Consider the following 22,368-nt stretch of genomic DNA (forward strand, 5'->3'; position numbering starts at 1 on the left):
GTGCTATAGTGCAACACTCTTACCTTCAGAACCCTATTTCCTGCTTTGATTATACATCACAAATTCTAAGTTGTGCACAAACTTAAATTTTAATATTCTTCCAACAGGCTTTTGAAGATATCTATATTGAAAAGAAAAAGACTATTAAGACTATCCTGGAATATGCTGACAAAATATTCACTTACATCTTCATTCTGGAAATGCTTCTCAAGTGGGTGGCATATGGTTATAAAACCTATTTCACCAATGCCTGGTGTTGGCTGGACTTCTTAATTGTTGATGTAGGTACATTGAAGAAAACTGCGAAGGATTATATATTCTTTACTTAATGTTCCTGAACATTTTCACCAAGTTTACATATTATCTAATTTTTATTTTTGACACTGTCATGTACTTTCTACCCATAATTTAATGTTTTTAACCATATTTGTACAGAAATGTGTCTGTGGTGAATAGTAGAACAGAAATTCTTCAACAGAAATTATTTCTCTTGTTGATTTCTCTCACGTTCAAACAAACGTGTATCATGTTTTCTACAACCAAAGGAAAATTTTCAATCAAATTTACACATCATTGTTTTTACAATGAGCAAAAGGAAGGAAGGAAGAAAGAAAGAGGGGGAAAAAACTAGAATTGGGTGTTGCTGACTCAGGCCTGGTTAGTCAGGATGTTGAGATCTGAGGACACAAGTTTGAAGCACCAGCCCAGGCAAGAAAGGCCATGAGACTCACTTATTTCCAATTAACCACCAGAAAACTGGAAGTGGAGCTATGGCTCAAAGTGGTAGAGCTCCAGCCTTGAATAAAAAAGCTCAGGAATAGCACCTGAGTTCAAATTCCCTCACCAGATAAAAAAAACAAAAACAAAAATTAGACTGGTTGAGTAATGTAAAAAGGGACCTTGTAAAGAGGAAACAGGCTTTTCCCAAAATAACATTAATATCACATTTAGTGCAATATTCCAAAGTAACTACGTGAGGACAATTTAACACCTCCTACTTTACCAATTAATTTACTTGTCTCCAATAGAAGCAACAGCAAATTTTTAGTCAATAGGATTTTCTTCCCTAAATAAATATAATGAAGTTGATTCTCAAGTGTTCTTCTTTGCTGGACAAACGATATCTTAAATTACTACCTTAGTTCATATTGAAGACACCCCAGATAGTGTTCTTAGACATTGTCTTCTGGCACAAAATAGGAAATAAATGTTAGAAGTTTCTTGTTGTTATTGTTGTTGAGGTGCTGGCTTCTGAACCTGGGGTTTTGTTTATGCCCAGCAAGCACTCAGCCACTGAACTATAGTTCTACCTTATAAAATAATATTTAAATATGAGTTTTCCAAATGCACTTTGAGATCCAAATTGAAACTCATTGAGGAACTCCCCTTTCCTATTTGTAAAATGTATGTCAATTGCCTTTCTGTTCAGTGCATAGAGATAATTTGTGAATTTTTTTTAAAAGTAATTTCTTTTAGATTCTGCATATGGACAGTGTGCCTAATTTACCTTATTTGATAAAGTTCTTAAAAGTTTAGGTCTATTTTAGAACCAATAAGATAATTTGATTTCATATTCCCTTCAAAATAACTGAGATTTTTTTCATAAATTATAAATAATAAATACGGTGCCAATCTTGAGAAATGGAAGGATAGAAGTAATTTTTTGTATAGTTTGTCTGATATTAAATTCATTAGTTTTGAGAATGCTTCTGAATAAAATTTTCACTAAGGCTTAGGTTTAGGTGAGTCAATGCCATAGATTTATGAAAGCTTCAGAATCTCGTGCTATGGATTTTTATTTCACCTGAAATTTGGATAGCTGATCTAGTTAAATGTTCCCATTTAACAAGTGCATAGCCACCAATTACAAAAATGTAAAAGTTGACTGGGGATTTATCTCAGCAGAAGAGCGCCTGCCTGACAAGCGCAAGGCCTGGAGTTTGGTCCTCAGCTCTGGAAAAAAAAAATGCAAAAATGTAAAAGTTAGGCTGGGAATGTGGCTCAGTGCTAGAGTGCTTGCCTCACATGCATGAAGCCCTGGGTTTCATTCTTCAGCAACAAATAAACAGAAAAGGCTGGAAGTGGTACTGTAGCTCAAGTGGTAGAGTGCTAGCCTTGAGACAGTGGCTCAGGCCCTGAGTTCAAGCCCCAGGACTGGCAAAAAAAAAAAAAAAAGTAAAAGTTATATACATTGCTTTATTTTTTTCAATTATTGTTTAGCTACCCTTGACATCCCTTTTTCTGACAAAAGGCTCAATCATATCTGAATGATTCTGTAACTTACTATACAGAACATTATAGTGTTTATATTGCCTGTTTTAATGTTCTTTGAAACTGAAATTTTCCCTTTATGCTTTATCATTTCATTAAAATAATGAATGATAATATATTTATATTTTTACAGGTTTCTTTGGTTACTTTAGTAGCAAGCACTCTGGGCTACTCAGATCTTGGGCCTATTAAATCCCTTCGGACACTGAGAGCTTTGAGACCTCTGAGAGCCTTATCTAGATTTGAAGGAATGAGGGTAAGAAAACACTCAACTTCCTAACTTTAAGTACATATTTACAGATTGTAAATCCAGTATTTCACAGTACATATTATTTTTTAAATGAACAAGTTAGCATGGTAATCGTGTGTGTGTGTGTGTGTGTGTGTGTGTGTGTGTGTGTGTGTGTTAGGAAGTTGATCCAAATAGCTACCACATTACTTTCATCCCCAAAGTAAAATTTCAAAACTACTGGGATTATATCAAATTGCATTTAAGAAAAACTAAGGGCTGGGAATATGGCCTAGTGGCAAGAGTGCTTGCCTCGTATACATGAGGCCCTCGGTTCGATTCCTCAGCACCACATATACAGAAAATGGCCAGAAGCCCTGAGTTCACGGCCTAGGATTGGCAAAAAAAAAAAAAAAAAACAAAACTAAATCTTTGAGCATTTCCTTTATTTTCTCTAGGGTGTGTAGCATCTAAAAAGAGATTCTTGTTTGAGAGACAAAATTAAAATGGACACCAGTCTGATCTATCTAACATCTGTGCTAATTTAGCAACTCCTTCCTAACACATATGCAAGACAGTGGCTTTCTTTTCTCCAATTTGTCCTTGTTGTTGCCTCTCTCCTTAAGTTTCTTCCTATTCAGTTTTGTATCTTTTTTCAATTGTCTGTGTCCTCCCAGCTTGTCCCTGCTATTTCAACCCCAAATTACCACCATCAATGTAGCAGTCAAGACACTATCAATGCCAACATCTTCTTCCCTTAATCTCAATTTGAATATTCCTTGTCTGCCTAGGCCAGCAAAACTGCCCATCATTCTGCTATGATTGTTTACCACAGCTCTTCATTATCTCTCAAGTGTGTAAGGTGTTTGGGAGGCCATGACTAGATCAGTGTGCTTGGATTATAGAAATAGTGGGGAAGAGTAGCAGGAAATAAGAAGTGCTATGAAAGTTGCCATGGAGAAGAGTGCAATGCCGATCAATAGCAGAGGAAATGATTCATATTGCTGGCGACCAATAGCAGAGAAAATGCTGAAGAGCAGAAATAAAAGAAGGACAGCATGCCTTGGTTTTAGTCTTAGTTGACAGTTTTAGTCTTTAGAATAACAGTGTCTATATTCAGCTAAGTACTTAAATAAGTATTTTGAGAGTTAGAATTATAAATTCAGAAATATTGCTTTCATTTTGCTAAACATCTGCATCTGAACAGTTCAAAATGTTAAAATACTCCTAATATTAATTCCATTTAATGAAAATGTGTAGTTTATATTGGAGAGTGTTCAATGCTAGTAATTCTGGGACTTATGACTTTAAATGTGCATCTTACTTATTTTTTATCATTTTTATTTGTTTCATTTCAGATTATAGAGATTTCATCTTATCAATATCAGAATTTTTATATATTGGTTTTAGTTTTTTTATTAAGATTGTAATGTCATATTGCTTGTTTTGTGTTTTTTGTAACAGTTTTACTGTGTGAACCATAAAATTTATAAACCCAGTGTTCACAGGAGTTAAGGCTATCTCTGTCTTGCTACTGAGCATAGAGCAAGGTAGACATTCAGTAAATATATATTGGTTGGGTGATTTGATGTCTTAAAGATTTAAAGGTGGTTTTCCTACTGTCTTTAACTGTACCTTAATGTTGCCTATGTGGCTTTTTCTGGTCATATTGAGTCTCCTTTGCTTTGCTTTGGACACTAGGTGGTGGTAAATGCTCTGATAGGAGCAATTCCTTCCATCATGAATGTGCTTCTCGTATGTCTGATATTCTGGCTAATATTTAGCATCATGGGAGTAAATTTGTTTGCTGGCAAATTCTATGAGTGTGTAAACACCACAGATGGAGTAAGGTTTCCTACACACCAAGTTGAAAATCGTTCCGAGTGCTTTGCCCTTATGAATGCCAGTGCAAATGTGCGATGGAAAAACCTGAAAGTCAACTTTGATAATGTTGGACTTGGTTACCTGTCTCTACTTCAAGTTGTAAGTGACACCTTTCATGAATATTTGTTACGTTCAGAGCTGTTGAAGGGAAGAAATGGTGTCATTCTTTCAATAATTTGCTAAGAGAATTTAAAGATATTATGTGTCTTTCAAAATAGAGTTGATCTTTTTTAGAACTAGATATGACTCATAGGCATCTTGCATGTGAGAGTTATTGATGCACAATTTATGATTTGCTATAAATTGAGCCCACCATTGCACCACCTGGATATTCTTTCAGAAATAAGTAGTCATTTTGTCTTTAGGAAATTAACAGGGACTTCCTACTGGCAGAAAGAGAATTTTAAGAAATGGAGAAAATATTGTTTCCTGCTGAAATCATAGACTTTTTTGGTTCCACTTTTGGAAAATAAAAGCTTATATGCAAACTTCACAGGCATGCATAATAATTTGGAAGTATTTATTAGGATAAATATTGAGAATTCTATCTTCTTTTAAAAAATGGTATTTTATATTAAATTAGTATTTTGAAGTACAGCAAAATTTACTAGCAATATTACTTAATACATGTAAGATTAAATAGAAAAAATGGATGGAAGTTTTAGAATATGAACTGCATATTTAAATCTATAAATTGTATATTTACAGGCAACTTTTAAGGGATGGATGGATATCATGTATGCAGCTGTTGATTCTGTTAATGTAAGTATTGATTAAAAATGCACAATTTAAAGCATTTTTAGGCTACTTCAGTAGTTTAAATCTATAGCTCCATGGATGCCTTGCAGGTGCAAATACATAAAGAACTTTGACCTAAAAGTATCCTAGTGGCTATGACCATAGCCTGATGCAAATTCTGCTTTTTTTTCCACATTGTCCCAGCTCTGATACTGATTTTGAGGTGAAGAACTTTCACTCCATGAGCTGCAGGGACAGAGAATGAAAAGGCTGTATCGAGTAGGGGGCGGGGAGGGGGAGTGATAACAAAGGTGTGCAGTAAGAGAAAACTGCTGCAAACACTAACCACCTTGTGTCTTTGACCAATGACATTCCCCTTGAAAACAAAGGAAAAGACAATTTAAAGATGTTAGGAGTAATATTTACAGTGGCACAGTCTAGGCAAAAGAATGAACAATAAAGACAGCAAAGCAGGAAAACATGCTCCTCACAAACGACTTGAAAAGTCTATTAATGGAAACTTTCAAACAATCCAAGACACCAGACAGACCCTGGGAACGCTGGTAGGGTTTCCTTTCTGAAACAAAATGCTATTCAATTCTTAACTAAGTTACCTTATTTTCAAAAGCAGCTGTATTTCTGAAGAGTACTGAACAAATGTGTATGATTTTCTGTGCCAGACTTTTTTTACTTTGTTTTCAAGCACTGTAATTGGTATGGATAGTTAGAAACAATAATACATTAGGGTTTATATTTAACCCTTTCAGGACTGAACTGTATCTCCTATTAATTTTCCCCTGTGTCATGATAAATGTTTTCCAGCCTTCAGTATTGTGTTGGTCCAGATGTAGGTTTATATGCTAATTTTTAGCTTATTTCCTGTACCTTGCAGCATGCTGTACTCATTCAGTCCTTAAGGGGTTTACTTTACAAACTGTGTGCCTGTAAGGTTTATTAGCAATAAGATAGAAAGTTGAGCAAGTTTATACCATAATTTTGTAGAAAAAAGGAATCTCCTCAGTTCCATATTTCATCCATGAAAAACCTGCAATACAGGCAGTTTCAAGGAATTAAAAAAAAGGAAATGTAAACCATTGTAAACGTTTTCTGTTGGGTATGCCTGATGCATGTATTATCATCTGATTTCAGAATATTTCATAAAGACAAAATTAAATAAATCCGTTTTGTGTAAAAAAAAGAACTTTCACTCCCTGAGGATCCAATTAGACAAAGCAAGGAGCACACTTAACATAGGATTGTAATGATAAATGTTAGTAAATTTGAAATAAAATGATGTAGTTTTGATCATAATCCTGTGTGTTAAACACTAGAAGAGAATATGTGACCTAAATTCCATATACGAAGGAAGTTTCAAGATGACTGGTTGGCAAATATTGTTGTGAAATCTAATGAAGACATTTTCATAACCAAATAAATAACAATAAAATTTACATAATACTGTGTAATCTGTTGTATAAAATTTTATTTTGGAAATAACAATTATGCCTTAGTTTGCTTGCTTACTAAATACTTTAGCAATATGAGACAAATACCACAAATAAATAGGATATGTAGTCATTTGAAGATTAAATCTAAGCATATAGTAAAAATATGTGATTACTACTGAATACAGTTCAGTAGGTATGACCTTCACAAGAGCATGGTTTGTGAAATACAAAATATACCTTGTATAACACTCAGAGCTTTATCCCATCAAAACCCATGAAAATAAAAGTGATTAAAAAAATTTGTAGCCACGTGGCTACTGTATATGTTTTTGTTACATTGGGTATTGTATATATGCCTACCTGAACTAGAGAAGGGAAAGATAAATGATGGTATAAGATATCACAAGAAATGTACTCACTTCCCTATTATGTAACTGTACCCCTTTTGCACAACACCTTGTCAACAAAATTTAATTAATAAATAAAAAACAAATTGTCAACCTGCTGCTAACTTGTGACTTTCTAGGTGGATGAACAGCCCGAGTATGAATACAGCCTCTACATGTATATTTATTTTGTCATCTTTATCATCTTTGGCGCCTTCTTCACTTTGAACTTATTCATTGGTGTCATCATAGATAACTTCAACCAACAAAAAAAGAAGATAAGTATTTCAATTTCTTCTTCACTACATTGCAAATAAATGAATGACTGGTTTCTCAAAAATATGCTAACTATTTAAAATTAGATATCAATGAGTAATAACTTTCATTACCATTTCATTTACTTTCTCAAATATCATTCATGTAAAAAATCACATATATACTTAATATTAGTTTGTTTTATAGAAAATAATTTCCACAATTGTAATTGTTAAGCCAAATACATTGACTCCTGTTGTTTCTGATGTACTATATAAAGAAATTAATAATTAAAATATATCCACTAATTATTTGTTCAGAACATATTTCACAAGTAGCTACTTCATTGTTGTCTGTATTCTGTGTGGTATGTATTTAGACCATACTTCGGAAAGACACCCGTTACCAGGCTCAGGGCCTTGGCCAGGTGGAGCAATCCCGGGGCGCTTGAGGGGAGATATCTGGAAGAGCCTCCGGGTGACTATGAAGCCAGCGCTCCCGTCTAAGCTCAAGAACTTTCTATTACAGCATGAGAAGCAACACAGCTCCTGAAAATTGAAATTTGCTGACATTGTAGTTGGTCACTCTCCTGAAATTTTATTTCATTAGTGCTCACATCAACTATCATTCCTTAGGATTTCCACAGCAAAATAATAAAACCAGATGTGTATAAAATCGTAATTTACTGCCTCACACATTTGGAAGCTAGATATCCAAAAGCTCAGTTTTGTGGGATGAGGAGATGATCCTTTCTTGAAGAATTCTTTCTTGTTTGCATCTTCTTTTAGTCTAAGGCTGCTGGAGTTTAAACTAAGGGCCTTGATGGTTGTCACTAGATAGGCACCCTATTATTGAACCATGCCAACAGCTATTTTTGCTCTAGTTATTTTTGGACAGGGTTTCTAGCTTTTCTCCCTGGTCAGCCATTGCATTTTGCATATCTAGGATCATGGATGTTATCTATCATGCTGAGCTAGTTCTTTAAGATAAGGTTAGTGTCAACTGTTGTTGTTATTGTTGTTGTTGTTTTGTCCTGTCCTAGCTATCCTAAATCATGATCTTCCTATTTCTTCTTCACGAGGATCTGGGCATTCTGCGTTTGAGGCCTATGACATTAGCTGGAGCTCCATCTTCTTTCTTCCTTTATTTTCATTTTTTTTGTTGATCATGGGGCTTAAACTTGGGGCTTGGGCCCTGTCCCTGAGATCTTGTACTCAGGGTAAGCACTCTACCACTTTGAGCCACAGCACCACTTCTGGGTTCTGCTGGTTAATTAGAGATAAGAGTAACATGGACTTTCCTGCCCTGAGTGCTTTTGAACCGTGATCCTCAGATCTCAGCCTCCTGAGTTACTACAATTACAGATGTGAACCACCAGTGGCTGACTTTCTCCATCTTATAGCATATGTATCCCTTAGTTTAGAGCAGTATAATTCCAATATCTCTCTCTGTGTATCAACATACTCTTTCTCTGTCTCTTTTTTTCTAATAAGGATCTAGTCATACATGATTAAGGATTCATTTTACTCTAATGTGAATTATTTAATTTGGTTACATCTGCAACATCATTATTTCCAAGTTAGGTACTGTTAGGATCTCAACTCATTGGAGTGACACATTTGTCCCGAAAGATCATTCATAATTATTACAGAAAATGTGTCCGACATGAGGAAAAGCCTAGAAAAGTTAAGTAGTTGAACCAAGATTACTACCCATGATCATTATGCAATAGAATTTAAATAGTCAGTTGTACATTCCATCAATCTTACAATTTTAGGCAATTATTCTTCTTAGGCTCTTTGCTACACTGTCTTTTCAAACACCACAATATGAGGCAATGATAATAATCTTAAGTAAAATTAACGTATGCATAGGCAATCAGAGAGAATAAAGGCTCAGCTGTATGGAGGTTTGAGACATTGTGTATTTGAGATGGCCTTAGAATCTGGGTGAAAGGAACCATTCTTACAGCAGAAGCACAGGTGAAGGCAGAAGCAGCCCACATAAACCTTTGTGGTTTGAATGGGAAAAATACAATTTAGACATTTTAGAGGGGAGAGTCTAAAGCATATTGCTTGCTCTTTTCAAAAGCACAGAGGTATTTGGAAGGAAGCGGCAGAATTAGTAGGATGGTTTTAGGTACTGGATTAACATCTACAAAGATAGATGAATATTGATTGAAATGTAATTAGTGTGTGTAATTGACTTTCCCTAATGTAATTCTGCCTTTTAGTGTGTGTGTGTGTGTGTGTGTGTGTGTGTGTGTTTAAATCAAATATTTTGATTTCAGTTTATGGTTCTGTTCACTACTGTTCGTAATGACACATTTTTTCACCTATCTATTGGCTCTATTTTATACTCCATCATTAACAAGTTCAGTAATAATTCAGCTTTTGTCATTAACCATAACACATATTACTAAAGATGAGAATGTAAGCCATCAATAGTTTTAAATTATAAAAGGGAAATTGTGGGATATACTGACACAAATATATATTGACATAAAGATCATATAGGCCTTGATACCTCTCAGTAAATTCTAAGTAACAACTTTTATCTGTCACTACAACCTTACCAGGAAGGTTAATAGGAACCATCTTTAAACATGCTTAATTAATTCTCTTTATCTAAAATTGTTAGGGTACAATGTAATATTTCTGATTTTTTCAGATTTTTAAATGTTCTTATATATAGAAAGAGGTCACTTGGGGATGACATACAAGTCTAAACAAAATGTTCATTTATGTTTCATACACACAAAATAAGAAGGTAATTTATACAGTAGTTTTGTGAACTTCTATTTTGGCTACTGTGCATACATGAGATCAGATGTGGAACTTTCCACACATCATATTGGTATGCAAAAAGTAAGTTTTTTGGAACATTTCTGGTTTCAGATTTTCAGGCAAGGGGTATTTAAGCTGTCATGATTAAAGTTTAGTGAGCTGGCCATGTGTTGATATTGTGTGATTATTGTACATGCCTTCAAACAATTGATCTTCTCAATGAAAAAGGTAGTTACTTGGCACTAGTGCAATGATATGCACTTACTGAAGTTGAGAAACTTGCCTAAAAATAAGGCAGAAAGAAACTGAACAGAGATAACACTAGAATTATTGTGCTCATAGAACAGCATGTAAATTTTGCATACAGTCTAGAGAGTCAATAGTAAAACTGAATGAAACAGCACAAGATGCTCTTCATCATCTTCTTAGCTTCGTGCACACTTCATCCTATTGACCACCAGGGTTATTATCAGAGAAAGACAAGATTTCCACTCTGATTTTTACTTCTATTTTACAATTCTTCCATTAGTTTCTTTTTACCTTCTGATAAGTTTCAACATTCAGTCCCCCTTTGTGCAAAAAGACAAGGATATGAACTGCTCTTAATATCAATGTGAAATGTATCTCTCAGATACAGCTTCAACTATCATTTTCTACCAATCTGATACTATATGAAAATTGTGTATCTGCTAGATAATAAATTACAAAGATAGCTTTCAGTAGGTATTTGATGAAGAAGAAATGTTCTATATCAGGAGGCTGAATGATACTTAATCCAGGGAAAACTCAAGGAGAGCCATAACCGATTCCTTTCGTTTTAGAGTCCTGCAAATGAGACACAGACTTCAGATCTCTAAGTGACATCTGAGTTATAATATTATTAAAGAAAAAGTACTGTGAGATCAAATTGAAATTTGAACATTACTGTAAGACTTATGAATGACTAAAAAACGGGGGGGGGCATAGCTTAAAGAAGTAACCTTCCAGCACCCAATTACTAGATTTACAATTTTCCAGTGTGCAAAAGATTAAAAACCATATCCAGATGCTAATGCTTTTTACAAGTTAAAGCTTAATGATTGTGTTTTCTTTATGTAACGAATATGAAAATCACAAGTCTAGACTAGACAAGACTAGAGTGACTTTCATATTTATACTCTGATGACTTGTGACTTTCTAGGTAGGCAATACTTTATTGAATGCTAACATTATATGTAATGCATATATAATGTTATATATACATGTCACACATATGTTGACATGTTATATACAATGCATTTATATGACACATTTATGATGCTGATGTTCAGTGAAGCACTGCAAGCATAATGTGGCTATTCAATAAGTTACTATGTACTAAAATTGAAATTTGGGGATTTGGGAAATTAAAAAGCCAAAGAGTTCCTTGAAGTATAGATATCGATACAGATATAGGTAGCAATATATGTATCACATATGTATTATTGTTTATCAATTTTCCTATTATTAGACTGGAAATACATATAACTAATATAAAACTAATGTTATTTTCATAATTGGTTTTGTTCCAGCTCTTTATAAGAATTTGAAACATTAGCTAACACATCTAAAGAGATATTTTCTATTATTAATTTATTTTTTTCTGTATGTACCATTATTGGGGGTTGAACTTAGGGCCAGAGCACTGTTTTTAGTACTTTTATAAAGACTGGTACAATGCAATTTAAATCACATCTACACTTTGGCTTTTGCTAGTAGATTGGTGATAGAGTCTCACAGGCTATTCTTCCCAGGCTGATTTCGAATCAGTCCTCAGATCTCAGCCTTCTGAGTAGCTAGGATTACAGCCCACACCATAAGGCACTACTATTAATTCGTATAACCCTTTTTAATGTATTTGTTATTTAGTAAAAATTTTAAAAAATGCCTGGTGAAAAAAGTAGCAGAGAAAAGAAAGTATTACCACACAGCGTATATTATACATAGTGTTAGTATATTGAATATTAGTTGAGGAAATCATTATTATATAATGTATATCTATATAGGAATATTATATCATGCACAAGGACCTGTGCCAATACATGAGTAGTTGTGCATGATGAATTTTGTGCATAGCTACTATGTCCATAACAATATAGATGTCATTTCTATATTAATACATATAACCTATTTAGAGAATCAGAATAAAAATCCACACTAATTCTGGTTTTAACTAGATTTATTTTTTATTTCTTTACCTTGGAGGTCAAGATATCTTTATGACAGAAGAACAGAAGAAATACTACAATGCAATGAAAAAGCTGGGGTCCAAGAAACCACAAAAGCCAATTCCTCGGCCAGGGGTAAATATATGTGTGCGCGTGTGCGCGCACACACACAAACACACACACACAATCACACCCCATGCTAACTCTTAAATTGTCCTTGATTAGTCTTTAATGCATACTTTTCACTTGTAGAGAATACATAAGAAATGTACTTTCCTTTACATGTTACTTACCTTTTACAGAACAAATTCCAAGGATGCATATTTGACCTGGTAACAAACCAAGCCTTTGATATCACCATCATGGTTCTTATCTGCCTCAATATGGTAACCATGATGGTGGAGAAGGAGGGCCAGCATGAAAACATGACAAATGTTTTATACTGGATCAATCTGGTTTTCATCATCCTCTTCACTGGTGAATGTGTGCTGAAACTGATCTCCCTCCGACATTACTACTTCACCGTGGGGTGGAACATTTTTGATTTTGTGGTTGTGATCCTCTCCATTGTAGGTAAGGAGATTTAGAATATTTACTAACCACATTTTAATTAGAAATAAATCCAATCCTACATTTATACAGAGAAGTGTTTGAATGTTTTTTGTCTTTTCTTTTTGGTACAGGAGATTGAACTCAGGACATTGCACTTGTTAGGCAAGTGCTTTGCCACTGAGCAACATCCCAGCCTGAAGCTTTTGAATTGTTTATTGTAAACATATGTTTGATTGAGTATGCTAGAATAATGGAAGAAGGAAGGAACTTCATAAAAGAAAACCATATCAGAATTTGTAGGTAGACACTTAGACTAGACTTGAAAGCCAAATATTTCTTCCTTCTGTAAACATAGGAACTAATGATATTTAGTTTCCAAGTTTACACTTTGGAAATATGGCAAATATATTTATTCATAAATGTGTTTTGAAAGCCAATGAAGAATAAGATGTTACTTCCTGTTTACAGGACAACATCCACATGAGACTTGTTTTTGAGTAATTATATGAATGACTTAAATATCTGAAAACCCTTTGAATGTAAGTTTAAAAATGTCACAAATACTTTGTTCTTATTGTTTTTGAGATAGACTTGTTATGTTGCCTATGGCTCACCTGCAACTCACCCTTATGTGCAGGTTTACCTGGTACTCTAAGTACTCTGCGCTCATAACTTAACTAGAAATATTAAACCTTAAGTTACATTTGCCAATCATTGTTTGAAATGTGGGAAAAAATAGAATATATACTTGAAGAAAAATCTAATTAATGATAGAAATAATAATAAAGTTAAAAATCCAGAAATAACTTTGGCCTGTAATATAATATATAAGGTGTAAATAACCAAAAAAAAACAAAAAAAAAACTGAAGTAGTTTTAAGGATTATCTTGTACTTGGATAAGAAAGTTAGCAGCTGTACAGCACTGGGGCCCTGACATCCAGCCCCTTAACCACCACCCCCACACCAAAAAAAAAAAAAAAAAAAAAACCCAAAGGAAAAAGGGAAGGCTGCCACTGAAATGATAACTACCTTCAGAAATTAACTTATAAGTTACCTACTGATGCATCTTTTGGGGGAGTGACAAACTGGCAAAGCAAGTCTAAACCATTCTAAAATTTATGTAGAAGAAAAAATAGAGTATTGGGATGTTGCTATATATTTCTTGATATTAACATTACTGATGATAGTGATCTTTAAAAATCAAAGTTCACCTGGGTGTCCAGAGGCTCCTGTCTTTAACCTTAGGTATTCAGGAAGCTGAAAACAGAGGGTCACCGTTTAGAGTCAGTCCAAGCAGACAAACTCATGAGATTCCTACCTGCAATTAACCAGCAAGAACCTGAAATTAAAGGCATGATCTAATTGATAGAGAGCAAGTAATGAATGAAAAAAGCCAACCAAGAGTTCTAGATGTTAAGTTTAAGCTCTACTATCAGAAAATTAAGTACTTATTTAATTAAAGTTGAATAAATTCAAAGACATACTCCAAAATTAAATTTCAATCTGTGGAAATTTGCTATTTTATGTGGTAAAAAAATCACATGAAGCAAAGGTTATTTTTTTAAAAAGGAGTCAAGTAAGAATGTACATGGAAAATTTTTTTTTGTTTTGGTAATAAGAGTATCTAAACTAGGGCCATTCTCTGTCATATCTCCAGCATTAGAAATCAATTGTGGATTGAACGTAGGGTCTTGGTGCTCTCCCTTAGCATTTTTGCACAACTCTGGCATGCTATTATCATGTGAGCCACAAATTCACTTTTGGCTTTTTGGTGGTTAATTGGAGATAAGAGTCTCATGGTCTTTTTCTGCCTAGGCTGGCTTGGAATCATTATCCTCAGCTCTCAGCCCCTTGAATAGGTAGGATTACAGGTGTGGGCCACTGGCACCAGGCTATTGGAAATATATTTTGACTGTGCACTTGAATACTAATCTGTGACACAGACCCTAGCCTATGAATGGTATTGTATCTACTAACAATGAATATAACTGCATAAAAATATCCAATGGGAGAAAATTCACTGCACTGAAAAACTGAATGACAAAACATGGTTAAATTTTATGCAACATTTAAATTTGAAAAAGAAACAAAACTTCCAAGAAAAAGATGGCATAACAGATTTTAAAAGATTCCATATATATGAAAGCAGAATAATGAAGCCTAATACATATTTTTTTAAGATTGGTGGTCAAAAGAGCAATCAAGGAAGTGAATATGATCAAAGCATACAGTATTTATGTTTGGAAATGTCATAATGAAATTCCCACAATGTACATGCGATTTGCTCCTTCAAAAATGTGGAGCAAAGAAGAAGGAAAGATATCATTCACCTACAAAAATTTTAAAAAATAATGTAGAATAGTCAATGAGTGAAAAAGGTACATTGTTTTTCTAAAAATGGAAATAAATCACTGTATGAGATGAATTTAAATGTCATCAAGGATTATTTTGTAAAATTGTAACTCAGTGTAGTGGCTAATACTGCTGAGCTGAGTGTAGGAATATTTGTGTACATTTCTATGAAGAATATTAATGGGTAAAGACTTTTTATGTAACAATTTTTTGAATATTCTACTTGTCTCCTTCTATTCATGAGTTATCAAAACACATAGTCATGCAATTACAAAAAAATGTACCTATTTTGACACTCAATTTAGTTAAAAAGTGGAACTAATAAATTCTATTGTTTCATATGTGATAGTTTGAGAACACTCTACAGTCGTAAAAATAGTCATTTGTCTGGAACATCTGCATGGCATGTGATGAAATGACTAAAATGTATTAGAAATAAAAGGTACAGAATCATGTAACATTATTATATTTACACATATGTACATATATGTCTGTACTTGCATAGAAAAGTGTTTAAAGTGGCACTCAGATACTAGGTATTAATTAGCTATATTTGGTGATTTATATTTCCTTCTTAGCATTTTACAGCGTTGCTTGAATTTTCTATGTGAGTAGATATTATATAATTTTATATGGCCAATCTTAATGGTACATACCTATAATAGTAGCACCCAAAGGCGAAAGCAATAAAATGAAGAGCTCAAAGCTGGTCTAGGCTACATAGAAAAATCTACCATTCATATAATATGTGTTATAACATATATATATATTCACAGTAATAAGAACTCACAATAGACAATTCACAGCAGTAATAAGAACTCACATTAGACAATGAATTCACAGCTGATAAGATGGCAGATTAAACTATATAGTCATTACATCCCATAGCTTGAGTATTTAAATGCACTCTTTTTATTGTTTTTCCCCTAGGTATGTTTCTAGCAGATCTGATAGAAAAATATTTCGTGTCCCCTACCCTGTTCCGGGTGATCCGCCTTGCCCGGATTGGCCGCATCCTACGTCTCATCAAAGGGGCCAAAGGGATCCGCACGCTGCTCTTCGCGCTGATGATGTCACTTCCTGCCTTGTTCAACATCGGCCTCCTGCTCTTCCTCGTCATGTTCATCTACGCCATCTTTGGGATGTCCAACTTTGCCTATGTGAAGAAGGAAGCTGGAATCAATGATATGTTCAACTTTGAGACGTTTGGCAACAGCATGATCTGCCTGTTCCAAATCACCACATCTGCGGGCTGGGATGGGTTGCTAGCGCCCATTCTTAATAGTGCACCCCCGGACTGTGATCCCAAAAAAGTTCACCCAGGAAGCCCAGTTGAAGGAGACTGTGGGAACCCATCCGTTGGGATTTTCTATTTCGTCAGCTACATTATCATCTCCTTCCTAGTGGTCGTGAACATGTACATCGCTGTCATCCTGGAGAATTTCAGTGTGGCCACCGAAGAAAGCACTGAGCCACTGGGCGAGGATGACTTTGAGCGATTCTATGAGGTTTGGGAGAAGTTCGACCCCGATGCCACCCAGTTCATAGAATTCGCCAAGCTGTCTGATTTTGCAGCTGCCCTGGATCCGCCCCTTCTCATAGCAAAACCAAACAAAGTCCAGCTCGTTGCCATGGACCTGCCCATGGTGAGTGGAGACCGGATCCACTGCCTCGACATCTTGTTTGCTTTTACAAAGCGTGTTTTGGGTGAGAGTGGAGAGATGGATTCCCTTCGTTCCCAAATGGAAGAAAGATTTATGTCTGCCAACCCTTCCAAAGTGTCCTATGAACCCATCACGACTACATTAAAGCGAAAGCAGGAGGACGTGTCGGCTACAATCATCCAGCGGGCTTACAGACGCTACCGCTTACGGAAAAATGTCAAAAACATCTCAAGTATATACATAAAAGATGGTGACAAAGATGACGATGTACCCAATAAAGAAGACATAGTTTTTGATAATGTTAATGAGAACTCAAGTCCAGATAAAACCAATGCAACCCCATCCACTATTTCTCCGCCTTCCTATGACAGTGTAACAAAGCCAGACAAAGAAAAATATGAAACCGACAAAACAGAAAAGGAAGACAAGGGGAAAGATGGAAAGGAAAACACACAATAGGGTTTCACTGGCAATATTGTTTACAACCTGTGAAGGTGATTTACTTGTGTTACTAAGACTCTTTTAAGGGGGTCTATGCCAAAAAAAAAAAAAGTTGTTGTTGTTTTTAATCAAAATATTCTCCAAAGCAGTCCTGTCACTTGCTCTTAATCACTGAAATGGGTTGGCAGCATTGGCAAATGGCTCTTATTCATTGGTATTGATTCTGCAAGAACTGTGACAGCCACTGCAGTGGTTGCTGATTACTGGAAACAAAGTGAATTGATTTTCTTTCTAAGTCAGAAAACCAGGTGGAACATTTTCACATCTGCCTTGTTATCGTTTCCCTAGGTTGTAAGCATTCATATCTCCCATGTAAATATTAAAGGCCAGACACACACACATTTGCACGCCCATGAATAAATGCACAGAGATACAAACATGAATAGGAAAATATCTATCACTTGGTTATCTATGAAAAGTATTTTGCCTTGGCTTTGCAAAGAAATTCTGACATAATTAATGGACATTAGTGATGATGGTTTAATTAAAACATCTTGTTATTAAGGAGCTAGAGTCTTGGATCCATGTACAGACATCCTTGTGTATCTTATGGTGCTTAAATCTATTCTACATTGCATCAGAATCAATTTCTAAATGTGTATACAATTCCATGAAACTTAAAACATATGTAGGCAATTTCATCAAATACTCATTTACCTGGACTCACATTCATCTCGATTCACCACCCACCTTAATAGTATTGTATTTTAGAGATGATTCTTCTGAGGTGTTTTGCTTTGTGTCTGGGTCTCACTACATTGCCCAGACTGTTGCTGGACTTGTAGGCTCAAATGATCCTCTACCTGAGCCCTCTGAGTAGTTGGAGCTACACGCACACATCCCACCATCTTGCCCAGGTAACCTGTCTTGTTCACATTATGTTTTGTCACATATTAAACACAAATCTTGAAAAGTTATTCTAAGTATAAATGCCATTCCTCAAAGTTAAAAGGACAAGGTCATTAAGGAGGAAAGTAATTAAAATTCTCTATTTTCCATTATTTATTCAATTCAACATTGGACTTGATGTCATGATGTACTGATAATGGCCTGATTCCTAATATCTTTTGCCACATTTATCTTATTCTTCAGTTTTGTTTAGTCATCCTTTATCTTGAAGCAAATTCAATGTATCCCATTAGTACAGTGTTTCCGGATAGGTAGTTAGCTATTTGATACCATAGGACATGTTTGAACAGGTAATGACTTGGGCACAGTATTTACTGCATCATTTGTATACTAATGTGTCCTAAATGTGTTTGGCAGTCTTCCATGCTATGGTATATAGCAGGCTTTCAAACACCTGCTTAGCAGGTGGTTTGTTGTTTTTTTTTTAATAAATAAAATAGCAAATAATAGTGCTCTTGCCACTAAGTTTCTTTCCTAAATTATAGAAGTATTCTTTTAGGACCTCTCTTCTTTCATCCACAAAATCTACTTTCTCATCAGTAGTCTATGATATGAAGTATATTTTCCATTCATCAATAAAGTGGCCATGGTTTACAATGTTAAAAGCACATATTCATTTTGTTTTTGCTGTATCCATCCTACCACAAATCTAATAGCTTTGTTTTTTAAGGAAGCGCTTTTCAATAGCAACTGAAGACAAATGGCTCTGATGTGTTCTCTGAGTTTATTCCAGGAATGTGAAATCTTTCCTCAATCAAGTTATCCATGTGTAGGCAAAAACTGAGTTACATAAGTAGAAAGTTGTGGTTTTATTAAAAAGGTTTATGAGGGACTTTTTTTATATAAAACATGCTTCATTTTCTTTTTAAGTTAAAAATGACATGAATTACATTTATATAGTAAGTAATTAAAATGCATATTTTTGTTGTTCTGGTCCATTTTTATAAAAGTTTGAATATGCCTTGAATGATAAAGAGGTATGGATAGACAAATTATAGATGACTAAGAAATACAGCTGTGAGAAAGACACAACAAAGAAAGGGGTATTCACATAAAACTTTATGTCAAGAATGTTTTTAAATCGTGATATATTTTCAACATCTTTACAAGAGATTCTCACTTCTAGACATTTGTACATCAGTACTTATAAAGTAAAACCTAGCACCAAAGATTTTTATAGCTATGTTTAGTCATTCATCTTAGGCTATTTGAATGCTTTTGAATTTAATGAGATATACAATGTAGTGTTTCATAAGACTACACCAAGCATTACCACATACCCACTGAACCTCTTAAAAATGGGATTTTACAATGCAATTAGTGACCCACACAAAATATCTTACATTTGTAGACATTTTAATGCATTCATTTAATAAAGTAATACCCCTTAAATTTAAACTACGTTTATTTTCATGATTTGGCACCTGTATAATTATAACAGCACTGTAAATTTTATATGATGCACTATGGAAAGGATCTTTGGTGGGCAGGTTTATCTGTGATTTACTGTCAATGTGTTAACCTTGCCTGATTTTTATGTCCATTAAATATATACTGGTAACTGATTCCTCTACCCAGCTTTTTTCTTAGCATTTCAGAAATTAATTACAAAGTTGCTCTTTTTCTATTTCATGCTGAACTATGTGATAAACTATAATTTTAAACATATCACACAATTTGTATGTATATGCTTTTCCCAGAAATCAATGCTCATGATAGTTTTCATTAAAATAATGTTTGGCACTACAAGCTCATTGAAGTAAAAGCAAAGCTTGCAGTAAAAGTAGACTAGTCTTTTCACATAGGTTACAGTTTTACAGTTAAATTAGCTCACTTTGGATGCCCCACTCATAAAAATATTAATCATATGTAATCACTGAACTTATTTTACTTGGTAATACAAGATGGTGGTTACACTGCAATGTAAGTTAGAATAACTGAAAACAGATTTAAAGGCAAATTCTTACATATACTTTGAATGAAAATAGGTAAATCTCATTCTATCTCTTTATTATAGAGTTTTCTGAAGGTACAAGTGACATTCTGGTCTGTTTATAAAATCTGTCAAAAATGGCAACCCAAACTGTTTAGCAAGACTTTTATAGAATTTTGATAGCTTCATGTAAAAGACTGGAAATAAACTGCATCTGTAAATAAAGCTTTGTGTTGCAATAGTGATTTCAGAGAAATGTTAATGAAAATAATTAAAATAGAGCCATTTAAGTTAGGATGGCCCAGTAATTGACCTAGTTTCTGGGTCTGTGTATAGAAACTATCCACTTTAAAAAAAATCTGTGATTCTTATGTTATAATATTCTTAAGGAAAAGTCAATAATTGCTTCTTAAAAATAAGCAAGTAGCCATGAATATAACAATGCTGTTTACATATAATTCGTTCATAGATCTATGAATGCTCAAAATGTTTGAGTTTGTCAAAATTATATTGTAATTATATTTGAGAGTTACATGTTGTAATACAATCTAAAAATAAAGTTATAAAGATAAAATCATATTTGCATGTATTTTCTCTCAGTGACTTAAACAGAAGTTCACTGAATGACTAATAGCAACTATAGCTTCTTTCCTTTCTTTCTTTCTTTCTTTCTTTCTTTCTTTCTTTCTTTCTTTCTGTCTTTCTTTCTTTCTGTCTTTCTTTCTTTCTTTCTTTCTTTCTTTCTTTCTTCCCTTCTCTCTCTGTTTTTCTATCTTTCTTTTTTCTTTTGTAACATGGACATCTTCAAATGTTACCTCTGAGGAATAGTCCTGGGTACAAAGACTACCAGGTGCTAATGGCTCATGTCTGTAATTTGTAGTCTGTAGTCTCAAGAGCTTGAGATCCAGAGGATTACGAATTGAAGCCACCCAGGGCAGAAAAGTCCAAGAGACTCCATCTCTAATTGGCAAGCAAAAAATTGGTCTGAAGGTATGGCTCAAATGGTAGAGCATCAGTAGAGCAAGCAAAGCAAGCACAAGACCAAGTTCAAACCCTGATACCAGAAAAAAATAATAATAATTTCAAAAAATTCATTGAAATCCTCAACAGGTTTTGTGAAGAAATATCAAATTGAGACAAGGAGTGGAAATGCATTAAACTGCAGAAAGGACAGCAGAAATGTAAAAGGATTAAACTGTGGAGCTTCTGCATGGAAAAGGCCATAGCTAGCAAGATAAATATAAAGCCCACGGATTGGGAGAAAATCCTCACTAGCCATACATCAGACAATGGCCTCATATCTAAATTATACTTTGAATTCAAAAAATAAAATCCTTCAAAAACAAATCCTCAAAGACATAACCACCCCACTAATAAATGGGACTCTGAAGAAGAAATAAGAATGGCCAATAGACATATGAAGAAATGCTCAACATCTCTGGCCATAAAAGAAATGCAGATCAAAAACCACATTGAGGGCTGGGGATATAGCCTAGTGGCAAGAGTGCCTGCCTCGGATACACGAGGCCCTAGGTTCGATTCCTCAGCACCACATATACAGAAAACGGCCAGAAGGGGTGCTGTGGCTCAAGTGGCAGAGTGCTAGCCTTGAGCGGGAAGAAGCCAGGGACAGTGCTCAGGCCCTGAGTCCAAGGCCCAGGACTGGCCCCCCCCCCAAAAAAAAAAAAAAAAAAACACATTGAGATTCCACCTCACCCCAGTTAGAATGGCCATTATCAAGAAATCTAATAACAACAGATGATGGTGGGGATGTGGCAAAGGAGAACACAGGTACATTGTTGATGGAAGGGTAAATGTTTAACTACAGTATTTTGAGGTTCCTCCAAAGGCTAAACATAGAGCTCCCCCGTGACTCAGCAATCCCACTCCTGGGCATTTACCCAAATGACCACAAAGAAGGCCACACTAAAGCGACCAGCACAACCATGTTCATTGCAGTTTTAATTACCATATCTAAGATATGGAATCCACCCAAATGTCCCTTGGTAGATGCATGGATTACAAAAATGTGGTATATGTACACAATGGAATTCTCTGCTTCCACTAGAAAGAATGGCATGGCTTCATTCCTACAGAACTGGAAACACCTAGAAAAAGTCATATTAAGTGAAGTAAGCCAGACCCAAAGAATCATAGGCTGCCTGTTTTCCCTCATTTGTAATAATTAATATATGTTTAGGATAATCCTAGTAGAGGCTTACAATAGCCTAATAGCTATGTACATATGACCATATAAGATGATGCTAATTGAA

General features: G+C 34.7%; 1 protein-coding gene and 1 long non-coding RNA gene across 4 annotated transcripts in view; one reads left to right on the top strand and one right to left on the bottom strand.

The window, feature by feature from the left end:
• Positions 1 to 16,541, bottom strand: part of LOC125350599 — a 37,130-nt gene extending 20,589 nt beyond the window's left edge. The window contains exons 1-2 of the long non-coding RNA XR_007210774.1: positions 16,408 to 16,541; positions 16,065 to 16,244 (exon numbers count right to left, since the gene is read on the bottom strand). This is a non-coding gene — a long non-coding RNA (uncharacterized LOC125350599). The remainder of the gene's footprint in view (positions 1 to 16,064; positions 16,245 to 16,407) is intronic.
• Scn9a (sodium voltage-gated channel alpha subunit 9) overlaps positions 1 to 17,211 on the top strand; it is an 83,290-nt gene extending 66,079 nt beyond the window's left edge. For all 3 annotated transcript variants that reach the window (XM_048345300.1, XM_048345302.1, XM_048345301.1), the window contains exons 19-26: positions 108 to 281; positions 2,405 to 2,527; positions 4,202 to 4,483; positions 5,093 to 5,146; positions 7,097 to 7,234; positions 12,214 to 12,318; positions 12,486 to 12,756; positions 16,019 to 17,211. In XM_048345300.1, coding sequence (XP_048201257.1) covers positions 108 to 281; positions 2,405 to 2,527; positions 4,202 to 4,483; positions 5,093 to 5,146; positions 7,097 to 7,234; positions 12,214 to 12,318; positions 12,486 to 12,756; positions 16,019 to 17,211 — 2,340 coding nt within the window. The remainder of the gene's footprint in view (positions 1 to 107; positions 282 to 2,404; positions 2,528 to 4,201; positions 4,484 to 5,092; positions 5,147 to 7,096; positions 7,235 to 12,213; positions 12,319 to 12,485; positions 12,757 to 16,018) is intronic.
• The last annotated feature ends 5,157 nt before the right edge of the window (positions 17,212 to 22,368 follow it).

Source organism: Perognathus longimembris, chromosome 4 (genome assembly GCF_023159225.1).
Source record: "Perognathus longimembris pacificus isolate PPM17 chromosome 4, ASM2315922v1, whole genome shotgun sequence".
Classification (NCBI taxonomy): domain Eukaryota; kingdom Metazoa; phylum Chordata; class Mammalia; order Rodentia; family Heteromyidae; genus Perognathus; species Perognathus longimembris.